The following is a 27184-nucleotide window of genomic DNA, read 5'->3' on the forward strand; positions in this document are numbered from 1 at the left end:
GTCCACCCCGGCCGTTTCTCCCGCATTCCTCCGTACTCGATCCTAAACTCTGCCCGACACCCGGGAACCTATTCAATTAACGTGGCGCGCGGGGCCCAGTCGGTCGTTTCGCCGCGAGACTCGTTGCGTTTAAATCGAGAGCGTCGTGCTGATAAGGCTCATTAACACCTCGGTCACGTGACAGGCCGAGTCGCCCGGTAATTGGCCGCCTTATCAGATGGCCGACGGACACGATTCGCGCTACCGAAGTGCCAGTTTGTGTGCAGCGGACGTGCATGTGCATGCCTCGTTGGACACTCTTTTGTTTTCGTGCCGTATCGGACTCTAACGCCGGCCGTAGCGACCGCTCAATATTGCATCTCGTTTGGAACGGGACGGTGGATCGGGGAGATTAAGCGCCGACACCGAAATCATACTCTCTATCCCGCTTTCCGCCGACGATCGTCGATTTTGTCGCCGTTCGGGCTTCTGGTTCGTTGAAATTTTAATTAGTAACAGCTGGAAACAAGTTTTACCACTTGAAAATATGTTAATCATTTTCCATAACTTTTTGCAACTTTCTGACCAACATACCGATATCAACTTGATCTGATAATACGAAATTCTACGTTTCAACCAACTACTTCATCCGCCTTCTTTCAATCAATCTTCGAATATAAAACTAGCCATCAGAAATCAAAATCCTGACATCAACCATTAACTTTTACCAAGTTTAATAAGACCATATTCTACAGATTAATCAACTGCTTCATTCGCCTTCTCTCAATCAAACATCTAATATTGGACCAACCATCAAAAATAAAAATCCTAACACCATCAATCAAGCTTTACCACTTAAAAATATATTCATCATTTTCCGTTACCTTTTCCCACATTCTGATAGATACCATCTTGATCTGATAATAGGAAATTCTACGTGTCAATCAACTACTTCATCCGCCTTCTTTCAATCAATCTTCTAATATAAAAAACCTTAAAAATATATTCATCATTTTATGTTACCTTTTCCCATTTTCTGACCAACATACCGATATCAACTTGATCTGATAATACGAAATTCTACGTTTCAACTAACTACTTCATCCGCCTTCTTTCAATCAATCTTCTAATATAAAACCAGCCATCACAAATCAAAATCCTAACATAAACAATAAAGTTTTACCAAGTTAAATAAGACCATATTCTACAATTCAATCAGCTACTTCATTCGCCTTCGTTCAATCAAACTTCTACTATTGGACCAACCATTGAAAATGAAAATCCTAGCACGATCAATCAAGCTTTACCACTTGAAAATATATTCATCATTTTATGTTACCTTTTCCCATTTTCTGACCAACATACCGATACCATCTTCTACATCGATCTGATAATACGAAATTTTACATTTCAACCAACTACTTCATCCGCCTTCTTTCAATCAATCTTCTAATATAAAACCAGCCATCACAAATCAAAATCCTAACATAAACAATAAAGTTTTACCAAGTTAAATAAGACCATATTCTACAATTCAATCAGCTACTTCATTCGCCTTCGTTCAATCAAACTTCTACTATTGGACCAACCATTGAAAATGAAAATCCTAGCACGATCAATCAAGCTTTACCACTTGAAAATATATTCATCATTTTATGTTACCTTTTCCCATTTTCTGACCAACATACCGATACCATCTTCTACATCGATCTGATAATACGAAATTTTACATTTCAACGAACTACTTCATCCGCCTTCTTTCAATCAATCTTCTAATATAAAACCAGCCATCACAAATCAAAATCCTAACATAAACAATAAAGTTTTACCAAGTTAAATAAGACCATATTCTACAATTCAATCAGCTACTTCATTCGCCTTCGTTCAATCAAACTTCTACTATTGGACCAACCATTGAAAATGAAAATCCTAGCACGATCAATCAAGCTTTACCACTTGAAAATATATTCATCATTTTATGTTACCTTTTCCCATTTTCTGACCAACATACCGATACCATCTTCTACATCGATCTGATAATACGAAATTTTACATTTCAACCAACTACTTCATCCGCCTTCTTTCAATCAATCTTCTAATATAAAACCAGCCATCAGAAATCAATCTATTTACCATCAATTTTATACTACTTATCAATCTATCAATTTATAAAACCAAGTATACAGTCCTTTTCTAGGCAAAGACCTCATAAGTGCAGTCCTTGCAAAGCGCAAAATGAAAAAGTGTAAACCATAAAGCCTATCCAAGAATATCATGTAATATTATATTTTTATAGTTTTACTCACAATATAATCAGATAGCGTCACTTTACAATCTATTTTACGCTTATTTTCACATTTTCCGATAAAACTGTCACTTTTAGGCATCAATGTACTGTATTTGTACGTATATATTTAAATTCGTCATAATATTCAAGATAGTTTTTGAAGTGAAACGTACCTTCAATATGATGATGATATGGCTCTATGGAATCCATTTATGGAGATGTTTCACGAAAAGTAATATAAATAAAAGACAAATTTTTCAGAACAAAGTCCTAAGAGGTATCTAGATATACCGACTGTTACCCAGGAAATATGAGGAGATCCTACTCTCATGCTAATAACGAACCATTGCAATTCTTAGATAACACTCGAACAGTCTCAAAAGACTCAAAATACGAACTCACAAGAATCAATCCGTCTGGCCTTGTGATGCAGTGAAGTGAATTTGATAATTTTTTAACATATCCTCTGCTTAGCAATCTGTTTTCTTGAAGCAATAGTATAATATGTTGTCAGATTTTCATTACTGGCATCCTCTACGATTCTGACGACAAATCTTGATACTAGTTCTGGTATAATATTTCTTTTGTGTCGAGAGTATCTTAGGCTGCTCACTTCCTGCAGTTCAGCGGTTAACTGATTAATATGTTGTGTAGATTGGCTTAATAATTTTTGCTCTATTACTCAATTTCTTCCTTCACTGTTCTGTGTTACTGTCGTCTGACAATTAACTTCCGTCCAGTAAGCCAGTACATGCTGCGAAGCTTGCAGTCCACTTGTTTCCTTTTGAGTCATATGTATTTACATCAGGTGAATCGTCGGTCAAGATGCACAACCACGTATTTGACGTCATCTAATCATGCAATCTCTGTATAACAAAGTTCTTCAGCTTTTTTTAACAAAGGTGGGCAAGTTTTTCTTCTGAGTATGAATTTTACTTGAAAAGATTTGTCTGTGTTGGCTTTAATACGCTACTGCTGGGCCATGCGTCAATCGGAGTAAGGTAGAAAGCCTTTCGGATGCGAAATCTTAATTCTCATGTGTTGAAAGAATTGCGGTATCATCTGCATACGTTGGTGTAGTGGTATAAGTATAAGTCTCTCTATCTTCTGTGAATATTGGGTAGAGAACTTGACCCAGTATGCTGCCTTGTCTTACTCCGTATTTAATTTCGTGTATTTGAGGTGTGTCAAAATTATATTTAACTTCCATTATAGTATTTTTATCCATATTTTTATCATCTTTTTTCAAGATAAGATTGTAATAATGGGAAGAAAGAGTATAGTGACGTTTTTTTAATTTCGTAGAGTAGCTTATTATACCACACCAATGGCGTCAACCAAACGACGCACTTGCTCGATAGTACCGTGGCTTTCTCTAAAACCAAACTGGTACAGAAAAATAGCAGTCTACAGCTATGATATATACTCCCTAAATATATACAACATTTAAAGATAAGTGTAAAAAGTAGTTTGAAATGACATGAAAGGTTAATATAACAGGTCAATTGAAAAGTCCCCGGCCTGACACATAGATGGCACTACTAGAAATAAATACATAAGTTTTTCAGTTAGCCCTAACCCTCAAAAGATGCGTGTATAAATTTAACATCTGTCGGATCATTAGTTTCTAAATTATAGCATTTTGAGTGAAGCAATTTTTGTTATTGTGAAAAAGATGGATAAAAAGGAATTTCGCGTGTTGATGAAATATTGGTTTTTGAAGGGAAAAAATACAGTTGAAGCAAACACTTGGCTTGATGCCGAGTTTCCGGACACTGCCCCAGGAAAATCAACCATCAAGGATTAGTATGCTAAGTTTCGACATGGTGAAATGACCACTAAAGACGGTGAACGCAGTGAACGCCCCAAAGCCGAAACCCCGCCGAAATTGAATGAAATAGCAGACACTCTAAAGATATCAACTGAACGTGTACATCATATCATTCACGAATATTTGGGTATGAGAAAGCTTTGTGCAGAGTGGGTGCCGCGCGAGCTCACTTTTTACCAAAAACAACTACGAGTTGATGATTCGAAGCAGTGTTTGAAGATCATCAAGCGTAATAAACCCGAGTTTTTGCGTCGATATGTGAGAGTGGATGAGACATGGCTCCATCATTGCATTCCGAAGTCCAATCGATAGTCATCCGAGTGGACTGCACAGAATGAACCCGCTCCAAAACGTGGGAAAACGCAATAGTCGGCTGCAAGGTTATGGCGGTGGGAAAACGCAATAGTCGGCTGCAAGGTTATGGCGTCTGTATTTTGGGATGCGCATGGAATACTTTTCATTGACTCCCTTAAAAAAGGAAGGATCATCAACAGCGACTATTATATAGCGTTATTGGACCGTTTGAAGGACGAACTCGCCAAAAACGGCCGCATTTGAAGAAAAAGAAAGTGCTGCTTCACCAAGACAACGCACCGTTTCACAAGTCAGTGAAAACGATGACAAAAATCCATGAATTGGACTTGCTTCGAATTGCTTCCTCATCCATCGTATTCTCTAGATCTGGTCCTCAGCGACAATTTCCTGCTCTCTCGCTGGGAAGAAATGATCGTCGAATGAAGAGGTGATCGCCGAAACTGAGGCCTATTTTGAAGCAAAGGACAAATCGTACTACAAAAATGGTATCAAAAAGTTGGAGGGTCGCTATAATCAGTGTATCACCCTTGAAGGGAATTATGTTGAATAAAAAAAACTAATTTTACCAAAAAATGTGTTTTACTATGGTAGGCCTTTTCAATTGACCTGTTATATTGCTATATCGCTACACAAACACCTCAAAAACAAATGGTTCCGTCAACAGAGATATCAGCAGAGACTTATTGACTATTAGATTAATGAATAACAATGGACTAATAACAATATATGCAATATTAATTTAAAGAATATATCCCTATATTGTTATGCTTATGGGGTGAATTATAGGAAACGCCTAGTTTGAAACCCCGTCCAAAACTATGTCAGTTTAAATATTGAGTCATCATACAAAATGTTGAATGCGGAATTTCTAGGAATGTTTGTGTTATCAAAAAAAGACAACACACCAAAACCAATCCGACAATACGACCGTTAGAAAAATGACGACATCCTTATTGTAAAAGCAAGAATTAATGACGTCCGAGTGAAACCGAGAAAGAGGCGTTGGTAGCGTTACTCTGCAAAAAACCATCCCGTTCTGCGACCGAGGGGCGAGAGACAGCGGGGCGAGAGACAGGGCAAAACTGACATTTCGGCATTATCATCCCCCGGTCAGTGGTCGCTTTCTCGAGACGTAAAGATGTCAGCGGCGTTAACGATTCTATTTAACAAATTTCCGAGGCCCATACAAGTGTCAAAAATTCATCCCGTCGTCCCGTTTCGAAAATTTATATCGATTTTAATGGTCTCGAGGCAGGTAGATGGATGCCCGACAGAGACGGGGCCCCCGGGTCATCTCCCATCTCCCTCTCGAGCTCGCTCTGACCATTGTCCGAGACACCCGGGTAAAAACTCGAGCTCCGAACCGATCTCGGGCTGTCTAAGGGTGAGTGAGCGACGGAGACGGGCTCTGTGCGCGCCGTCCTTAACTTATTGAGATGTCAGCGTTGACAGATCGGCTGTTCTGGCCGATGTTTCGACGATTTCTATCGCGGCACCCGAATGGCTTTACGACGGGTCTGGGACTAGATCCGGCAACAATGCCGTTGCGTAGGTGCTTTAGATCAGTAGCGTAGTCGATTTTTTTCTTCGCTTTTTTTTTTCGTTTTATAAGAAAGGCGTTTTAATATATTTAGCTAAAATTACCAAATTCATGATTGACTACTGCTGCAACAACTTTTGTCAAATTACAGATATTTGTGCATATTTTTTTTATAAATAATTAAGCAATAATATAATATAATAATAACAAAATATAATTTTATAAACTCAGTCAAATTCCAGTATCACAAGCAGCCATATAAAAATTTGTTTAATTTACTTATTACATACTAGTCGCTACTGATTAATCTACAATTTGGTGTAATAATGTTTATGTATTAATTATTATTGTAAGTATGTTTATGTATTTGGTGTTTTTCTATTCAATGCATCGCACTACACTACACAAAATCAAGTGGTTTAATTATGTTCAGTCTCTGTTCTACTCCAAAAGTCGTATTTCTTCGATATTGACATGAGAATGGAATCTTAATCTTAATCTTAATTTCCTGTCCAAACAGTCATGTAAAAAGATAAAAGATCTATGAAAAATCAACATAATGTTGCTGTAAATAAATATTAAATAGAGATCAGTAACTCATACAACCATATATAGAAATAAAACTGCAATGCAGATGCGACAGCATATTATCTAGTGTTACTATATATTAGAAAAGAAGCATGCAATAATTTTTAAGCCACACTGGACGGAATACCAGAACTGTGAATTAATTTTCAAGGATATATGTAGTGCTCACTTAAGGACAAATCGGTATATATTGTACAACAAATGTGGCATTGATTTTATTCGAGTTTGTGAATTCACAGACCTTCAGAATCATCCTCGAATCTTATTTTGGAACACATCTTATTTTTTAATCTTAAAAATATTTCAGAAACAGTAAAAGATCATCAGGAATAAAAACAGATAATAATATCAATAATAAAAGACAATAAAATCAATAAATATATAAATAACTAAAAAAGAAAAGAAATAAATGGTATACAGCTCAATCAAGCAGTCAATTAATTTTGTTGAAATAGAGACATTATTTGCGGGAGAGAGAGAGACAGAGACCACGCACCGAAAAAAAAACGGAAAAAAAAGAAACCGAAACCAGTATCGACGCCTATGGCTATGATTCTCTTAAAAGATCGCTTTGTTAAAGCGCTGCATGTTAATTTCTCGGACTTGAATAGAGAGAACCCAGGTCTCGAGGGAAACATCCTCTCTTGGCGAACGTCGTCGTTCCTATAGCTTAATTTTTAGTAATTTATATATGTGCGCGGACCGTCCGGAGTCATATTTATGTACTTCTTTCTTATTTTGATTAAGCAATTAATTTTATGGCAAGGCGGCCGAGATTGGCCGGATATAATAGAGGTGGTATGCTAACGAGAAATAGCTTTTTGATGTCGTTTGTCGTGAGCCTCTTTGTGCAATACGAGACTATGGGGTGAGTGAGTGTCGTTATTCGTCCGTGCTGGTAATTTTTTTTTACTTGGTCTCCATCGATGGTCGAAGATATTGCTTCAAAGAAGTGGTGGTGCAGTGATTCGTTCTGTGATCGTGAAGTGTTTGGTGTTCGTGACAACATAAACATGAGAGGGTAAACAATTTATTTGTATTTTCTTTTGAAACAGTCGTAAATTTGATTTTTTTGTGCGTTTTCACTAATATTTCTTGATAGTTTTACAGTTTAATTATAGATAGTTCTAATATTTTTTTGAGTAAATAATATACGTTTGGTTACTTATATAATCAAACATAAATATGGTTGAAATATAAACATTTTCGCTCATTTTCAAATTACTGCCTCTCCCTTTACAAACCTCTACATCATTAACTGACATTAAATTATTTATTTAATTAGGTTTAGTTTATAATTTTAATGATTTAAAACTAGATATTTTTATTTTTATTTCATACTATAGTTAATTATTCGTGGTCTTCTTCAGACAGTACAATCCCAGAACTACTGTTCAACATGTTAGAAAAACTCAATAACTCTCTTAAGTAATTTAATCATCAAGTCCGTCAACATTAACACGTTCATTCCAATTCTCTTCTAATAATCCAGGACTCGAAAAGCCTTTTTTAACATCTATTTTGTTTTTTCTTATTTGTGAATAAATTTTCCCAGTCGCTATCCTTATGGATACATATTTCATCCATTTTTATATTTTCTTAGCTTCAACATACCGTTTTACAACAAATTTGTGGAATTCTGGACGATAAGAATATCATTAATATATATACAACGGAATTTACATTTAACCAACTAGTAATCAAGCTTCGTTTTGGGCGCAACAGTATATGCACCCAAAAATACTGCTATTAAAATTATCCAGAGACCAGAGGCCTACGGATTAATGAGTTGATTGTAGTTTTAATTAATTATTGATAATTTAATAATATTTATTGATAAATAATGGTTGAAACATATTGTATGTTTAAGCCATATATGATTAACATATGTGATAATGGTTAAAACATTTTTAGTTATAATGAACAATAACTTTGAAATGTTGTCTATTATAGTGAAGTATGAATTTTTAAAATCATACTAGTTGTTCCGTTAGTATAATCCTCGTTCAATATCTTCAAGAACTAAGTTGCATTAAACTATTTAAAAATTATCATCATAATCAATTAACTAAAGAGAATAAAACTTAGTAGTAAGCATCAATTCATTGACCGAATTGACTACATGCAGTTAAAATAGATTGAGGCTTGGACAATGAGTATAAGATGGCAGACCATAAAGGACATAAAGCCTGAAAAAAACTTATATTAAAAGTAGATTTTATACGACTATACCAAAATATTAATTTGCTAAGTCGCTTACGCTAAAATTTATGGAATTCGTCCAAAAAATATCAAGTATGTTGTGTCTTTGTCCAACTTCCTGATTATTCTGAAGCAGGGATCAAATCTAGGATTGGTTTGTTGTTCTCGGTTGGTTGAAAGGTAATTTTTTTCAATCAATGACATATATGTCGTTTTGCCATTTTTCAGGTAAAACTATAATGGCTTCAGTGTAGAACTGAGATTTCTTATTATTTCTTTCTTCTTTCAATATCCCGTCATACATAAATAGTTCGAGGTGCTGTTATGGTTGATGTCTCCTACCATCTACATACATATTTGTATAAACTTGATCGGCTTTTTAATTATTGTGATGTGGCAGACCGAGATTTATATTTAATATTCCCGGGACCAAAACAAGGAAGCCAGTTCTAACGCTGGGTTTTTAGTTAAACACTTATCTCCATAGGCATCGTTGGTTTTGGATGCACAATATTTGATCGGATGCTTTTGGATTTTTATGAACCTTTAAAATAAGTACCAATTTTTAAAAGTGATTAAATATTTTGAAAAAATATAGATATATCGGCCATAAATATCGATATTCTTCGGAATCCCTAGGTACTACCATTCTGAAGGAGACTTCAGAGACTTTTATTCCAATTCAATTATTTCTCACAGTCTTAACATATACGAACATGCATTACTGATGGCTCATGCTTTTATTTATATTGAAAACAAATACATAACAAGCATTAATTGTCCGCATATCTAAAACGGGCGATGTTAATAATAGAGGCATCATTACATAGTATTAAAAATAAAAATTAGCTTCTGGCGACTACGCATCACACCAACAATCGAAAACAATAAAACCCATTAACATTGTGTTTTGCATCGGGTACGCCAGATGAATATGCATGAAAGTTCGTTTCGGAATATCTTTTATCGATTTTTAATTCGCCCGCATCCATTTAACCCAATGTTTTTGGCGACTCTTTATTGCCCAACGATTCCAGATTAAATTTCTGCTCATTGTTCTAATATTTTTGCGTCTCACCTATTAAACGGTCCCGATTTGTGTTGTTGCTTCATTGTCGGGGGTGACGCGGGCCGGTTACGAGGTCGCACGCACCAAAAAGGTCGAAAGGAAACAATCGTTAAGCTTAAGCGGAAGTTATTTCGATATCAGCTCGGTTATGTTTGGCAAGTGCGAAATCGGTCGACCTTAACGGCAACGAGGAAAATCAACATCGGACTCCTCAACATTTATTCAATGTGTGGATAATACTTTTCCTGATTTCTAGACGCCTACTTGTGACAACTTGCTTGAAGAACTGTATTGATGCTAGAAGTTGATGTAAATGGATGTTTCTCTTCGATTCTTTGTCCACAACAATTAGATGGTTTCCAGAGTTCAAGTTCTCACCCTCATGTAAATTATTTTACAGTAAACCACTTTCATAATTAGCTTTTAATATAGCTATCTGAAACTTTCTCACCATAGTACACATTGTCAATACATGTCATCATGTTAATTAGCCTGTAAAAATAATAAATTCATCACTGACACTTAAATTCTTGGTTTGGTTCTATTTAGCAACACGAAATTAATGAAGATAATTGAAAAATATCAATAATGGATTTTTCAAGATTTATTGAATGTCTCTTTGCATTAGAACAACTGATAGTATCAGTCTCAGGCCTAAACTAACAAAACTGTATTATTCACTATTCTCTTCTTCAGCTCAGCTATATATTCAATCCAGCGCCCTACATTTCTATACATTTTTCATAGAACAATTTGTCTTTCACTTTCAAATTAAGAATGAATTTCGTCAACCTTATTAATTTGAGTTAAATATGTTTTGTAGCATTTTTTCGAGGTCTTCAAGCAATCAATAGTATCCTGTCTATTTCGCTTAAACAGCTCAAATATTGCTGTGAATGGTTGTTTTCTGCTCTGAAGAGTTGTTTCACTAAAACCGCTGCAACTTTAGTTTAAAAATGTCAAATTATCATGAAGTTCAGGCATCTACTGCTTGAAGTTTAACAAAAAGAGCACAATGTAAATTGATTTTTTCAATGACCTGCTTCAACAATAAGATATTTTCAATATAAAATGTCTATGAAAAGATGTTTGCGTTATTTTAATGTATTTTTTTCTTAGCTACTCCTGGTGTAACTAGAAAAACGTTTTTAATATCAATAATGTTGGTTGAAGACATGGCGCATTAAAGCCAATGAAACAAAATCCACGCATGTAACGTTTACCCTGCGTAGAAGAACATGTCCACCGGTGAATATCAATCATCGTCAACTCCCCCAAGCAGAGCATGTTAAATATCTTGGTATGCACTTAGATCGACGCCTAACCTTGAAGAAGCACATACTCTCTAAACGGAAACAACTAGGACTAAAATTATATCAAATGTAATGGCTCATCGGGCGCAAATCCAAGTTATCATTAGATAACAAGGTATTGCTGTATGAGTCTATACTCAAGCCCATTTGGGCATATGGAATCCAACTAAGGTGTTCCAAAATAAGGTGTTGCGTGCCATTGTTGATGCTCCGTACTATATTTCCAATAAAATGATACAACGCGATATTCCTCTAGAACCTATAATGCGTGTAATTCAACGTGTTTGTGTGAAGTACTTCGAAAGAGTGTCAGTGCATCCCAATGTACTCGCTAATCAGCTAAATATGCGACATGATGGTGAAGTGCGTAGACTAAAACGTTTAACACCACCAGATCTGATTACTGGACATATGTAGACTTTAGAATAAGCTTTAGAATAAGACTAATTAATTAAGATAATATTTTATACAGAAGATTGCTTAATGAAGTGATTTTCTACATATATAATATAGACATAAGAAATACTTATTGCCAATAGGGCAGATTGTGGACTCACGAAGAGTAATTAATAAAAAAAAATAAAAAATGTTGGCAACGATTCGATCGCAAAATGGCATTGCACTTACTTCATCAGGCATTGAACCTATGTTGTTAAAGGACGATTAAACAGCTCATTCACCACTCAAGATACCGTCGAACATTCAACGTAGTGAAAATCCAACTTGCAACCTTTCGAAGAATTCTGCAATAGCCAAAGGGTTGCAGCAAAGCAAATTCATGAGAGCACGATGACATCCAAAAGTCAGTTCAGACCTGTTTTAACAAGGAATTAACAAAAAAGCAATTTCCGCAAGCCAATAGTAGTGGCTCTAGTGGGTGTACCAATAACGCCAATCTCACTTGGCCACTGGCACAATACCAACCAGAAGCTTTATTTTTACACTAAAATGCCTTGCAATGTGGACACATAGTTCGTAGGTAGGATGAATCGCAACATTCGGACCTTATTCATGTCTACTCCTTTGACTTCATTCAATTTCGTTTTGCACCAGCGCGTCAGTTTGACTTGCTTGTACATATCTTTGACTTGCTGTTTTGCGAGTTATGCGACTGTCATTTTGAAGAACCAAATTCAAATGAATATAAAAAATTGACTGCGTCAGTCTTTCTATATAACCTTGTATACTATGTGTTAATCTATCGAAACTTATTAAAAAATTATTAAACTCGATCGATATTAGATTAAAATTTTAATATATGGCGTGATTGCGGTGAACTAACTGCAATGAACAAACAGCTCACTCAAAACTAGATAAATATTCAGATTGAATAGACTGTACAATGAGAATAAAAAAATATATACAACTAAACGCTAACCAGTTATTGGTAACCAGACATTTGTCAAAATGTCAAGCAATCTTCTACAATGAGTGTTAGAGAGCTTTTAAAAAATATGATAAGAAAAATATGAATTCGAAAGTCGTTCTCAAGTTATGTCTTTACCAAGGAAAATAGGGATTTATTTATTTATTATTGTGATATTACTGCAACAGACCCCTGCTAAGCCCTCCATCGACATGTTCTCTTCAGAAGAATGTCGCGGGAACATTCCAGCGGACGCGCAGGAAGCAGGAGGAAGAGGCGAGACCGCCGCGGCCTAAACTAATAGCCCTCGTGGCGAAATGAATTCGCTTATGCGCGAGACCGCTGAACAAACTCACGGCCGGGATAAAATTTCAGCTTGTGCAGGTTAAAAAAGCAATTTAGTCCGCTGGCCCCGGGCTATGGCTTACCGCGAACCGGCTTCCAATGGACCTCTCTCGGACCCGGCTTAATGACTTTATTATCGTAATCGTAAATAACGTCGGCATTATGGCCGAAAAATCCACTTCGAAAACGTCGACACGATCTCGCTCCGTTCCTTCTCTCCCTCTTCTTCTTATTCCGCCTCGTCCTCTTCTTCTTCGTTCTCCGTCCGTCTTTTCGGTGAGCGGCCGACAGCTATTTGATCGACCATTAGAACTTAAATCCCACTCACTAAATTGTCGCTTCCCTTCGTTGTTATCTTAAACGATACTTCATGATAATCCTGTTAAAAATTATTTGAAAGGTGTCCAACCCTAAAGGCAATTATTTTTTTAAATTTAACTGTCATTATAAGAAATGTTGTGCGTTTCAGTTGTTATAGTATCTCAGTATGATGAAGTTGTACTGGTCATAAGAAGTGATAATCAAATAGGGTAATTAATGTAAAATACCTAGTTTTTATTACCTTTGGTGCTTCAGAAATCTCCCCAATGAGAGGGAATTAACTATTTCTTATGATAACGCAAGTTATATACTTTAAACGGTTTTGGACCTGAGCAACCCAAAAGCCGTTTTTAAGGTAAATTGCAGGTAGTGTTTTTAAATTGCTATTTTTGGCCTTTAACGGTAATTTATCTTTATACTGCTTGAGACCATTTATCACTAAGTAACCATTTATACAGCTTTATTCTACATACATTACAAAAGAATTTTGGTATCCATGGTGTTTTCTTCGGGAAAAAAACAAAGTACTGGCTATATACATATTTGGTTACATTTTTCATGATTTTTCTACCTTTCCCGAACATACGACATCCACAAACGTAACAAAAACAGTTTAAATCACAGCATAGCACAAAAAAGGAAAGCTTCTAACTCCAAGAATCCTCCAAGCCAATACCTTTGGCTTGGTTTAAGTCCAAGTGTTTTTTTCTTAATAAGTATGCACTTCCTCCAAGTTAGACGTCGGTCTAGATGCACACCAGGATATTTAGCACGTAACAGGTCAAAAGCCCCCGGCCTACCTTAGTAAAACACATTTTTTTGGCAAAATTAGTTTTTTTTTATTCAACATAATTCCCTTCAAGGGTGATACACCGATTATAGCGACCCTCCAACTTTTCGATGCCATTTTGGTAATACGATTTGTCCTTTGCTTCAAAATAGGCTTCAGTTTCGGCCATCACCTCTTCATTCAAAGAAAATTTCTTCCCAGCGAACATTCTATTGACATCTGAGAACAGGAAATAGTCACTGGAGGCCATATCTGGAGAATACGGTGGATGAGGAAGCAATTCGAAGCCCAATTAATGGATTTTTTCCATGGGTTTCACTGACTTGTGACACGGTGCATTGTCTTGACTTTCTTTTTCTTCAAATGCGGCCGTTTTTCGGCGATTTCGTCATTCGAGCGGTCCAATAAACACAGACAGGAGAGCTGTCAGATTTATACACGCATCTTTTTTGGGTTCGGGCTAACTGAAAAACATGGATTTAATTCTAGTAGCGCCATCTATGTGTTAGGCCGGGGACTTTTTAATTGACCCGTTGAAGGACATCATTTTTCATTGGCTTATTAAAGTTTTCAACAAAAGTTATATTTGTTATTTATTATATATGTTATATTATTATATTTATTAATATACATATATAAAGGTTCTGGAGACTACTCTACTGTTTTTTTATGATCTCACCAACCTCCCAAATGCTAAGGAATAAATTCATACGAAATATTGTTTATCATTGTTTATCATATCATTGTTATTAATTTTATTCTCTTTTCTGACAGTTTTTATAGAATTTTTCCAGTAATTAGATCATATCTAAGCTTAAGTTCTTTCATTATTGTTTGTATAACTTCCTTCACAGTAGTTTAAAGGAGTCTTATTCATCTGTATTTTTTTCATCCATTTCACCTTTCTTATCGATATCTCAAACAGGATTTCAGGGAGGAATTAAAAACATTTTTAAATTATTAGATAAAATGTGATAATATTGATAAAACCTTTTCTTTATCGCTCCTGTCCAATTACTGTCATGGTGGCGTATGGTGTAAACCTTTCTTGTTTCTATATTCTATTACCTCAGGCGGCGTCGGATTTTTCTAGTACTCTTGAAGTCCTGGGATTAATACATCAATATGAATTTGCTAAATTAGGATAAAACTAATCTACTTACGCTAAAGTTAGAAATACACTTATACACTAAACTAATTCGTGTGATTTGGTTCGATTCAATCTTCTGATCTCCTGCGTGTTGCCCAGTAGCTGTATCGCTTCCGCGTTGCTATAATTTAGCAACCTTGTTTCATGTTTTAGGGCAAAATCATAGATTACTTCGTTTGATTTGTCAATGTGCACTTTGTTTTGGGTGCCTTCAATTACTAGTTGGTTTGATGTTTTAGTGCAACTCCATATTTGTTGTTCCCATAGTTCTAAATAGGCTTTATGATTGACTGATAAACCAATCTCTTTGATTATAGATCAAGTTGAGAGTGTCTTCCGACTAACCAGTACAGATGCTTGACTTTGAGTCTAATCTGCTCTGCTTTTTGTCTAACATGATGTTTGCAGTCAAAGTCCACTTAAAATATGAAAATATTATATTATAGGGCGGTTATTCGAAGCACTGAATAATAAGCAGTGGATATTATACACAAATATAAATAAAATTCAGTGCAGTGACATTTCCGTTCAATATGTTTTGACGAATCATCATGCATACAATGATTCCACCACAACTTTGTATAATTTGAATTTGAATAATTTCTGCCAATCCATTGAATAAAAATGAAAAAAATGGATGAAAAATATTTCCAAGAAATGCGGTTATTATTATGCGACCAAAGAAAAATATTTGACTTCAAACCTAATTTTTATTAGTTTTATTTGTATTCATTGCTCTGGTCTACCAAAAAAAAAACACTTTTCCTGTATATTAGTGACAAAATTAGAAATTAACCAAAACATCAGTAATGCCGGAACGTCGCGCAACGGTATAGCGAACAGAACCCGGCTGTAAAATCGAAAGCTGCACCGTCGACGAACGTTAAATTAAGAGTCTTGAAGTGATTAGAATGCGAGCGGTCGCGTTATTGTTTTACGTGGCGTGATTGCTTCAGAAGTGGGACACGCCTTCGAGAGCCCATTAGGAAACCGAACGCACAATGTCGAGAGAACGAAAACGAAAAACGACGCTGTCCGAGAACGGTTTAATGCCGTTCTGGAAGGCTTGCCGGCCAACGTCAGTGTTCTCACGATTGAGCCGATGTAAATGTCCCGAACTGATCCAGTAACAATATCGTCCCAGAGGTGCCATTGGAATTTAATTAGCGGGTTTTTCTTGGTCGGTTTCGCGACAGTGGCGCACGGGAATACATTTGAATTGGCCCACAAAATGACCTAAACCACTGGTCATGAAGATACATCGCGTCTGTGATACTTCAGAATAAAATAACAGGTCAATTGAAAAGTCCCTGGCCTAACACATAGATGGCGCTACTAGAATTAAATACATATTAGTTAGCCCTAACCCTCAAAATATGAGTGTATAAATTTGACAGCTGTCGGATCATTAGTTTCTGAATGATAGCATTTTGAGTGAAGAAACTTTTGTTATTGTGAAAAAAATGGATAAAAAGGAATTTTGCGTGTTGATAAAATATTCCTTTTTGAAGGGAAAAAATACAGTTGAAGCAAAAACTTGGCTTGGTGCCGAGTTTTCGGACGCTGCTCCAGGAAAATCAACCATCAAGGATTGGTACGTGGTGAAATGAGTACCGAAGACGGTGAACGCAGTGGCCAACAACGACAAGTTGATGATTCGGAGCAGTGTTTCAAGATGACCAAGCGTAATAAACCCGAGTTTTTGCGTCGATATGTGACAATGGATGAAACATGGCTCTATCATTTCACTCCAAAGTCCAATCGACAGTCATCCGAGTCGACTACACACGATGAACCCGCTCTAAACCGTGGGAAAACTTCGCCTAGTCGGCTGGCAAGGTTATGGCGTCTATATTTTGGGATGCGCATGGAGTAATTTTCATTGGCTATCTTGAAAAAAGAAGGACTATCAACAGCAACTATTGCATAGCGTTATTGGACCGTATTCTCCAGATCTGTCCCCTGATTCTGCCTGAAATTATCGTCGAATGAAGAGGTGATCGCCGAAACTGAGGCCTACTTTGAAGCAAAGGGCAAATCGTACTTCAAAATTGGCATCGAAAGGTTGGAGGGTCGCTATAATCAGTGTATCACCTTGAGGGGGATTATGTTGAATAAAAAAACTAATATTGCCAAAAAAAATTATTTTACTATGGTAGGCCGGGGACTTTTCAATTGACCTGTTATTATTGGATGATTACTACATTTGAAAAGAAATCTTATCCTGCGAATCTGTTGGAATTACCAGTGACGTACCACCTCTAAAGAATAATGTCACACCTTAAACTAGCCCATACTTATTCATACAGGCTTTTGGTCATGAAACTGCAGTAGTAGTTATTTGAAGCCTTGTTAAAACTGTAAATATTCTACATACTGTGTTTACTCCTGAAAAGCGCAATTTATACCTATGGAAAATAGTAGAGATGTGAGACTATGCTTGTTTTCTATTTCACTCTGCATTATTACTTTCATCTCTAGTGTTAATAATTTATTGTTAATTTTTTTTATTAATTACATCGTACATTCGATATGCTTAGTACAATCTTAATTTACAGATTATTGTATTACTAGGGTACTGTTGTACTTACATTACACAAGCAAAGCTAGTACGGGATTAATACATCAGTATGTATTTCTCAAGTTAGAATAAAACTAATCTACTTAAGCTAAAGTTAAAAAGACACTAGTTCGTGTGGTTTGGTTCGCTTCAATCTTATAATCTCCTGCGTATTGTCCAGTAGCTATATTCCTTCCACTTTGCTGTGATTTAGCAACCTTTTTTTATGTTTTAGGGCGAAGCCTTAGATTATTTCGTATATGCTTTTGATTCCGAGGTCATCGTGCAACTCTTCGTTGGTTACGTAGCGATAAGCATTGGTAACTAATCGTAGGACTTTGTTCTGTGTGCGTTTTGACTACCAGTTGGTTTGATGTTTTGCTGCTGACCAGATATTGTTGAGACTGATAACAACCAAAGATCTACATCCAACGAAGAAATTGGTATCTAGTATATAGCTGCTCTGAAAGTATGTAGCTCAAGGATTCTAAGATGACATCTTTATTTATACTCGTATAGTTATTTTATGCGTGTGTATGTAATTGAACTCCTCCCAAAATAGTTGGACCGTAAGTGGCGCTGCGATAAGGCTCCAGAATCTTTCAAACATTCTTCGATTATGAAAACAAAAAACAACAAAATGACTAATCGAATATTATTGTAATAATCTTATAATATTTTTATTACCAAAATACATTATTCCATCCAAACAAAAAGCCAGTACTCGGACAGGACCCTTGGGATCGCTGGTATATATCGGGCTGTGATATATATTCTTCTTGTATTTCTCTGGATGTATTCGTATGTAAATGAGGACTCAAGATAATGATGGCTAGATATTTTAGTTTTATCTTCAATTTAGAACTGTTTTGATGGTTCCAAACATTCTTTATCATTGGCAACCATTATAATCAAATCCAGAAACTCAAATAATATGGAACATCATCACCATAAGTTTATATGAATGGATATATCGTTAAAAAAATGAACGCCCACACTGCACTGATATTTTTCTGCGTTATATAAAAATAAACAAAACAGAAAAGATTATATAATGATTATACTAATAATCGGACAGTAGTTAAGTCTCAATAATCCCTAGCTGTGACGAAAAAATTTATAGCTTGTTAAAAAAGCTCATAATTCCACTTTACGATAGCCATAACAATAAGTTACGGCCAGATAAGCATCATCCATGTATTATTTACCCGACGTTTATGTACATTTTCAATTTAGAATTGGGCTAGACCGACGATATCCGCCATATATCTCCGATCTATCGCTGTGTCTCGATTATCCCTAGCTTTCCTTTCATAAAAGTTCCCCGAGTTTATTTATGTTTAGTGGTTTTCAGTTTTTATTCGTCGTGAAAAGTGTTCTGATCGTCGTATACGGACGGTTTTATTGGTATGGTGTTAGTTTGAATAAGCTACGATTTTTCACGATGCTTTTTCATTGATTTATGATTGATATTAAGATTGGGAACAATTTATCGTTCCGGATATATCGTTGCCTAATTAACAATTGGCCTGGATTATTATTGTTAATCGGATATATATAGTCTATTCAAAGAATTCGAAATGTCGCAATGTTAACGTGTCAACTCTGAGTTTTAGTTCAGTTTGGCTTTGACATACAACAAAATTCTAATCTAAATAAAATAATTGCACAAAAATGTTATCAAACATATTTAGAGTATTTTAAAATTATAGTACATCTGATGCAAATATTATCGAAGGACTTAAAACTACAATTAAGAAGACAGGTATAATAGTTCGTAGGTTAGAATTGTTTTATTATATTTACATTGAACTCTTTTCCACACCACCCATGAGGTAGAGTTCTAGGCCCGTTTTTTATGTAGTGGTTCCCCCTGGAGGCCTGATTCGCCTAATTAAAAATTACACATCAGCATGTTTGCCTTTCTACGTTTAGTTCTTGATTCCTTCGATCGGTATGTTTACTTGCCATGTCATGTTGATATCACTGTATTTTTTTATTTCTACTGCTGCTATCTGTGTACACTGTTCTTGATTAAATTAATCACTGAATTCTGCCTAATGCATTTACCATATCTACAAAACAGTTGGTATCGTTTCTCTCCTCATACATTCTAACCAAATGTCCATGTTTAATTCTGAACAATTACAATCAGATCTGTGCACACAAATATTCTACGCCCTACAATACCATTTTCTACAGTTATATTCTCATCACTCTGTCTCGGGAATTTCCAGCATTGCACAGCATTATCACATCCTGAAAGCTTCCTTTAGTCGCTTTCACTTTCCGAGTCACTGTCCAAGTCAATCACTAAACTGTTAATTTCCAGTCTAAAATACGTTCACGATTCCACCATTTATCAGTTACTTCCTCTGTATGTTTTATCGAGTTCTTCGAAACTTATTTTTTGTACTTTAAGCCATTCCTTAAGTATAGCCTTTGTTGATGCACTTGTTAGGATATTCCCCACCAGTGTAATATGATTGTGCTTAACAATAACTCATGGTTCCTCCAAGTTCTTTAAAAGCTAATTTTCAAACCACTACAAAAACAAGTTATGGTTCATTTCTCCATGATAGTTACCCTTGGACTTGGAGGAAACTACTAATTCTGCACCAGGAATAAAAATATTTCATTTATATTCCTGTTTCAGTAAGTAGTTCTTCATGATACATAGTTCTGTTTGCAATAAATTATTAATAAATGTTATGACTAACAAAACCCAATCTGGCCCCCAGCGACTATTTTATGTTCTCAGATCTCAAAAGAATGCTCGCTGGGAAGAAATTTTCGTCAAATGAAGATGTGATCGCCGAAACTGAGGCCTATTTTCAAGCAAAGGACAAATCGTACTACAAAACTGGTATGGAAATGTTGGAGGGTCGCCATAATCAGTGTATCATCCTTGAAGGGAATTATGTTGAATAAAAAAACTAATTTTGCCAAAAAAAATCTGCAAGATCTACGGCCCAAAGTATTACTGCTTGACTGATTACTTTAATTATTAAAAATATTAGTACAAAACTATCAGATATCAGGTCAAAATTAAAAGAGAGTATCTAGATGTCTGATGGTACATGTCCAGAAAATGTTTACATAATTAAAATCACAGTCTGAGTTCACTAAAATATCAGTTCTGGATTGTTTCTGTAATGTTATATCTGACTAATCGTTATTTTGTCATATTTTCGTTAATTGGCTTGGTCTAAGTCTATTTTACTGTTGATAATACATACGTAGGCATTCTTCTCAAGTGTGCATTTATTAACATATTATATCAACTACACCTAAAATATAGCTATGGCATGTTATCTATAATGTGAACGTCTCCATATTAGACATGAGACAGCACATCATCGAATCTTCATCTACGACAGATTCCACAAATTCTTATACGAGTTGCACAGATACAGCTAATAAGATCAAGTCAACTACAGTAAATGTTATTATGGTATTATTTTTAAAAATGCCGTACCTTTTGTAGAAGAACATGTCCCTCAGTAAAATTGAATAATCATGAACTTCCGCAAGCAGACAACGTTAAATATCCGAATATGCATTTAGATCGACGTTTGACATGGAAAAAACATATAGTTACAAAACGCAAACAGCTTGGGCTTAAACTAAACCAAATGTATTGGTTGGTGGGTCGTAAATCTAAATTATCATAAAATAACAAGGTTTTTCTGTATAAGTCAATACTTAGGACCCATTTGGACATACAGTATTGAACTGCGGGGTACTACTAGCAAATCTAACATAGATATCTTCCAGAGGTTCCAGAATAAAGTGTTGCGAGTCATCGTCGATGCCCCATATTAGCTGTCCAACAAACTGATTCAGCGTGATATAACCATAGAACCCATAACGAGTGTGATTCGAAGAGTTAGTGCGAAGTACCCTGTAAGACTATTAGTACATCCCAATGCACTCGGCAAACGGTTAAATGTGCGCGATGACAGTGAAGTGCGTAGGCTCAAACGCAAACTGCCATAAGAACTGATTAATAGACACATAGAGTGAAATTTAATAATCTCTATAATAAGCTAGAATAGTTTTTAGAATAAGTTAGGATAGACTTTAAAGTAAGTTAGAATAGTATCTGGAATAAGATTTAGTTTATAAGTTGTTCAGTAGATCACTTACTGAAGTGTGACTCATGTCAGGATAGTTATATTATATAATTGAAATCATATAATAATACTTATTGCCCACTGGCAGATTATTGATGTTCTAGGAGATTAATGCAAAGAATGATGTAAGTTTATCGCTTCATACCAAAAAGAGTCTGGTGAGGAAAATATAACAGGCGCGTTAAAAAAACATCGTTGTTGCTACTTGTTGTATTATAGAAATTGAGTGAACATAGCAATAATAGGCAGTAGACATACATTTTACGTAAAATGATCCTGATAAACGAACCAGAATCTATCAGATGGCCGGTAACGCCGACAATCTCTTAACAGTTGGCAAGGGCGACACCACTGCACGGCCCCGCGAAAAATTACGTGCAGAAATTCCGGTCTTCGTGATCACTAATCGACCATCGAAAGATTTTACATATTCATGACTGTTCCGACATGGTACTCTTGCCGACCAATAGCCTCTTAAATTTTATAATGTCGTCTTTTGTCCATGTAAAAGCGTTAAAGATTTATTCTCCAGATTAAACCGATCAAGTTCAACAATAACACACGCCAGACGTTCGCTGCGTTCGATGCTCTCTCTCTCTCTCCTCACACCTCCCCTTATGTCTTGGAATCTTGGATCATATTCATCGTCATTAACCATTTACATTCGCTTGTCACGATTAAGAAAGTCTATAAGGGTATTTATAAGAAATATGACAATAAAACTTTTTTCTATTCGCACTAGAATTATTTGGAAATATGGAAATAGTATGAAACTTCTGTTGATTTTTTTTATTACTCTTCGTGAGTCCACAATCTGCCCTATTGGCAGTAAGTATTTCTTATGTCTATATTATATATACATGGTATGTAGAAAATCACTTCATTAAACAATCTTCTGTATAAAATATTATCTTAATTAATTAGTCTTATTCTAAAGCTTATTCTAAAGTATACATATGTCCAGTAATCAGATCAGGTGGTGTTAAACGTTTTAGTCTACGCACTTCACTATCACGTCGCATATTTAGCTGATTAGCGAATACATTGGGATTTACTGACACTGTTTCGAAGTACTTCACACAAACACGTTGAATTACACTCGTTATAGGTTCTAGAGGAATATCGCGTTGTATCACTTTAGTTGAAATATAGTACGGAGCATCAACAATGGCACGCAACACCTTATTTTGGAACCGTTGAATGATGGATATATTAGATTTGCTAGCGGTACCCCATAGTTGGATTCCAGATGCCCAAATGGGCTTGAGTATAGACTCATACAGCAATACCTTGTTATCTAATGATAACTTGGATCTGCGCCCTATGAGCCAATACATTTGATATAATTTTAGTCCCAGTTGTTTCCGTTTAGAGAGTATGTGCTTCTTCCAGGTTAGGCGTCGATCTAAGTGCATACCAAGATATTTAACATGCTCTGCTTGGGGGAGTTGACGATGATTGATATTCACTGGTGGACATGTTCTTCTACGCAGGGTAAACGTTATATGCGTGGATTTTGTTTCATTGGCTTTAATGCGCCATGTCTTCAACCATAATTGTATTTGCTACAGGTGGGTTTATAGGTTTATTGATGCTGTGACTGGATCTTCATCGAATGCTAAGATTGCTGCAACTTTTGTTGATGACGTTAAAAAAACTACCTGCAAAATGATATCTTAACAATAGTTTTACTTCGTCACTAGCTCGACAAATAGTTTCATTAATTACATCAAGTGCTTGTAAAGTAGTGAAGTAACACATAACATAAAAAATAAGCAAATATCCTCGAGTGTTTAAGAATAGTTAGGATTAAGAAAATGTAGCTTGTATTGATAAAAGAGAGACAGCTCAATTATAATAAATGAATCTGTAAATTATGATTGCAAAGAATTAATTTTTTTTGATTTATAATTAAAAATATGTTTTTTATCTACTTAAAGTAATAATTATAATAAGCAATAAAAAACTGCGGTTTATAACAATCAACAATATTCGCAAAACTGGAAAGCAACACTTTAGTATACTTAAATATCAAAAGATATTATTCGGCTGTGTTCCTAGACATATCTCAAGCTTTTGAGAAAGTATGGCATACGGGCTTGCAGGTTAAATTAAATAAACTTCGCCCTCAACCGGACTATCAGTTAGTAAAATCTTATCTCACTGTAAAAGACGATGAACGTACCGAATTACATCCAATATATTCAGGAGTTCTACAAGATAGTGTACTGAATATACTCCAATACTATATCTTCTATATACAACCGATCTAGCCACCACAAAAATAACCACTGTGGCAACATACTCAAACGATACAGCAATCTTAGCTTCTCATGAAGATCCAGTTACAGCATCAATGAACCTACAAACCCACCTGGAGAAAATATAACTGTGCAAATACACCTATATAACTTTTACCTTGCAAGAAGAACATCTCCACCAGTGAATATCAATCATTGTCAACTCCCCCAAACAGAGGATGTTAAATATCTTGGTATACGACGCCTAACCTGGAAGATGCAGATACTCTCTAAACGAAATCAACTTGGACTTAAATTATATCAAATGTATGACTCATCGGGCGCAAATCCAAGTTATCATTAGATAACAAGGTTTTGATGTATGAGTTATACTGAAGCCTATTTGATCATATGGAATCTAACTACGGTTTACCCCACGAAATAAACGAAAATAAAGTATTGCGTGCCATTGTTGATGTTCCGTACAACAAATGAAGTGATAGAACGCGGTATTCCTCTAGAACCTATAACGAGTGTAATTCAACGTGTTTCTGTGAAGTACTTCGACAGAATATCAGTGCATACCAGTATACTCGCTAATCAGCTATATATGCTACGTGATAGTGAAGTGCATAGACTAAAATGGTCACCATCAAATCTAATTATTGGACATATATAAACTACCTATATATACATATATACATATATATATATATATATATATATATATATATATATATATATATATATATATATATATATAAGATTAATAAGTATACTGATTGACATAAGAAATACTGATTGCCTATTGGGCAGATTGTGGAACCACTAAGAGTAATAAAAAAATCTGCCAAGCAGTTTTTGCGTAAAGTGAAAGACAGCAATCGAGTATTCGTAGATGGCCAATTCTTCAAATAAAGAGCAAAATACCTCAACATCCATATTGATGATAGCCTTAATTAGAAACATCACGCTATGCAAAATGCTGTACAGATAGAGATCCTCCAAAGCTGACCTGAGGCCAACTACCTGAAACTAATCAATTGTTCCAAGTTGGTTACAACAAGCCGTCAAAGCTGTTTCAATGCATGTTCAACAACATATCGAATAAAGAAACGACAGAGCAATTAATGCTTCGAATAGTTTTGACTAAAATATAATTAAATATTTGTACTTATTTTTAAAAAAGTTTTATTTACTTTTAAATAAGTAGTTAACGTTTAATGTGCAATTTTTTAATTATTACTCTTAGTAGTTCAATATTCTACTCTTGGAAATAATCATTTTTTTATGATTATATTATATATACTTATTATATACTTATTAGTCTTTAGTAGGCATATGTCCTATACGGTCGTACATTGGATGATGTTAAACGTTTTATTCTACACACTTCTTCATTGTCTTCCCTTGACTAACCCTTTTGTAAAAGAGTTGAATGATGGCTATATTAGAATTGCTAGCAGTACCCCATAGTTAGGTTCCATTAGGTTATGACCAATTATATTGTTTGGTATAGCAATACCTTATTATCTAATAACTTGGATTTGCATGGTCTAGATATGCACTAGCATATTTAGCATAGTCAACTTGGGGTAGTTGGCAATTATTGAAAATGAATGTTACATGGATAGATTTTGTTTCATTTACTTTAATATGTCATGTGTTTAGCAACAGTTGTATTTAATTGAGGTGCATTTGGAGGTTATTTGATGCTGTTATTGGATCTTCAGTACATGCTAAGATTGTTGTATCGTCTGTATATGTTATCACAGTAGTGATTTTTGTTAATATTTTTTTTATTAATCTCTTGGAACTTCAACAATCTGTCCGTGGGCACCAAGTACTATAATATGATTTCCGTTGTACAATATAACTCTGCTGATACAAACTCATAATCTGAATCTTATTCTAAATACTATTCCAACTTATTCTAAACTCTATCCTAACCTATTCTAAAGACTATTCTAACTTATTCTAGAGATTATTATATCTCACTCTATGTGTCTGTTAATCAGTTCGTATAGTAGTTTGTGTTTGAGCCTACGCACTTCACTGTCATCGCGTACTTTTAACTGTTTGGCGAGTTCATCGAGCATTGGGATGCACTAACAGTCTTTCAGAGTATTTTGCACTAACACTTCGAATTGCACTCGTTATGGGTTCTAAGGGGATATCGCGCTGAATCAGTTTGTTGGAGACGTAATATCAAGATCGTCTATGCATCGACACGCAACACTTTATTCTGGAACCGAATGTTAATCGTCGATCAAAATGCATTCTCAGATATGTCACATTGTTAATATATTAATTATAAATAATTTGGTTCAACATTTTATCGATAAATATCGAAATAAACCTTTATTTAATTATTTTTTTCCATCACTGTCTATGTGCTGAGCAACCACTGATCAAAAATATTTGAGAATTAGTCATTGTTGGTCTCGCATAGTGATTCCCATCGTATGTTCCACAGAACGGAATAGTGGTACAAGCCGAGACAGACACGGCCATTTTTCAATGGTGACCGAGCCGTATGCCTTCCTAATTGAATAAAATAAACGCGCCCGCTGCAATACATCCAGCCAGCCTTGTATAATGTCATGCAAATGTCCTTTGTTTCGGAAAAAATCGCCGAGGTGTTAACTGGACCCCAATTAAGGCAAATGTCGGCCTAACGGCGTGTTTCCGAATTAATTACCTATGTCAGCTGAGTCCGACCGAGCGTTAGAGGGTGGGGGAGGAAACTGATTAAAAATCTATAAATTATTTTTACGACTGTCGTAAAAATTTCGATATAAAAATGCTAAACAGCGTAGATCATAAAATGGTCGTTAAAAAAATTGAGTTGTTTATCTAATGGATGTTGAATGGTGAAGAATCCCTCTGGTATCATTAGAAGAACCTTTGGACTCCGAACTCTATAGGAAACACATAAAATAGTGTCATATATAGGCTGAATAATGGACAGGTTTTTTTAACTCGTATTCTTGTAAAAAGTTAATTTTCTATGTAGTTCTATAAGGTTCTTATTAATTATTAGGTTAATTAATAACTTAAAAAAAAAGTTGGTAAGAAACTCGTAACAAGATGATGAGGTGAGGAGTTTGGTTACAATAAATATTTGTTCTTATTGAAACAAAAAGTTTTTT

General features: G+C 35.3%; 1 protein-coding gene across 11 annotated transcripts in view; it reads left to right on the forward strand.

The window, feature by feature from the left end:
- ci (transcriptional activator cubitus interruptus) overlaps positions 1 to 27184 on the forward strand; it is a 185975-nt gene that overhangs the window by 132077 nt on the left and 26714 nt on the right. For 2 of the 11 annotated variants that reach the window (XM_076407175.1, XM_076407176.1), the window contains exon 1: positions 7325 to 7561. The exons of the other annotated variants lie outside the window; for them this stretch is intronic. In XM_076407175.1, the coding sequence (XP_076263290.1) occupies positions 7467 to 7561 (95 nt within the window). In that variant the 5' untranslated portion in view covers positions 7325 to 7466. Of the gene's footprint in view, positions 1 to 7324; positions 7562 to 27184 lie in introns of those variants that run through there. 11 annotated transcript variants of the gene reach the window in all.

The sequence above is a fragment of the Rhynchophorus ferrugineus genome, unplaced genomic scaffold, assembly GCF_030347505.1.
Source record: "Rhynchophorus ferrugineus isolate W39M unplaced genomic scaffold, kcgeb_rfMv2 rfM6, whole genome shotgun sequence".
NCBI lineage: Eukaryota > Metazoa > Arthropoda > Insecta > Coleoptera > Curculionidae > Rhynchophorus > Rhynchophorus ferrugineus.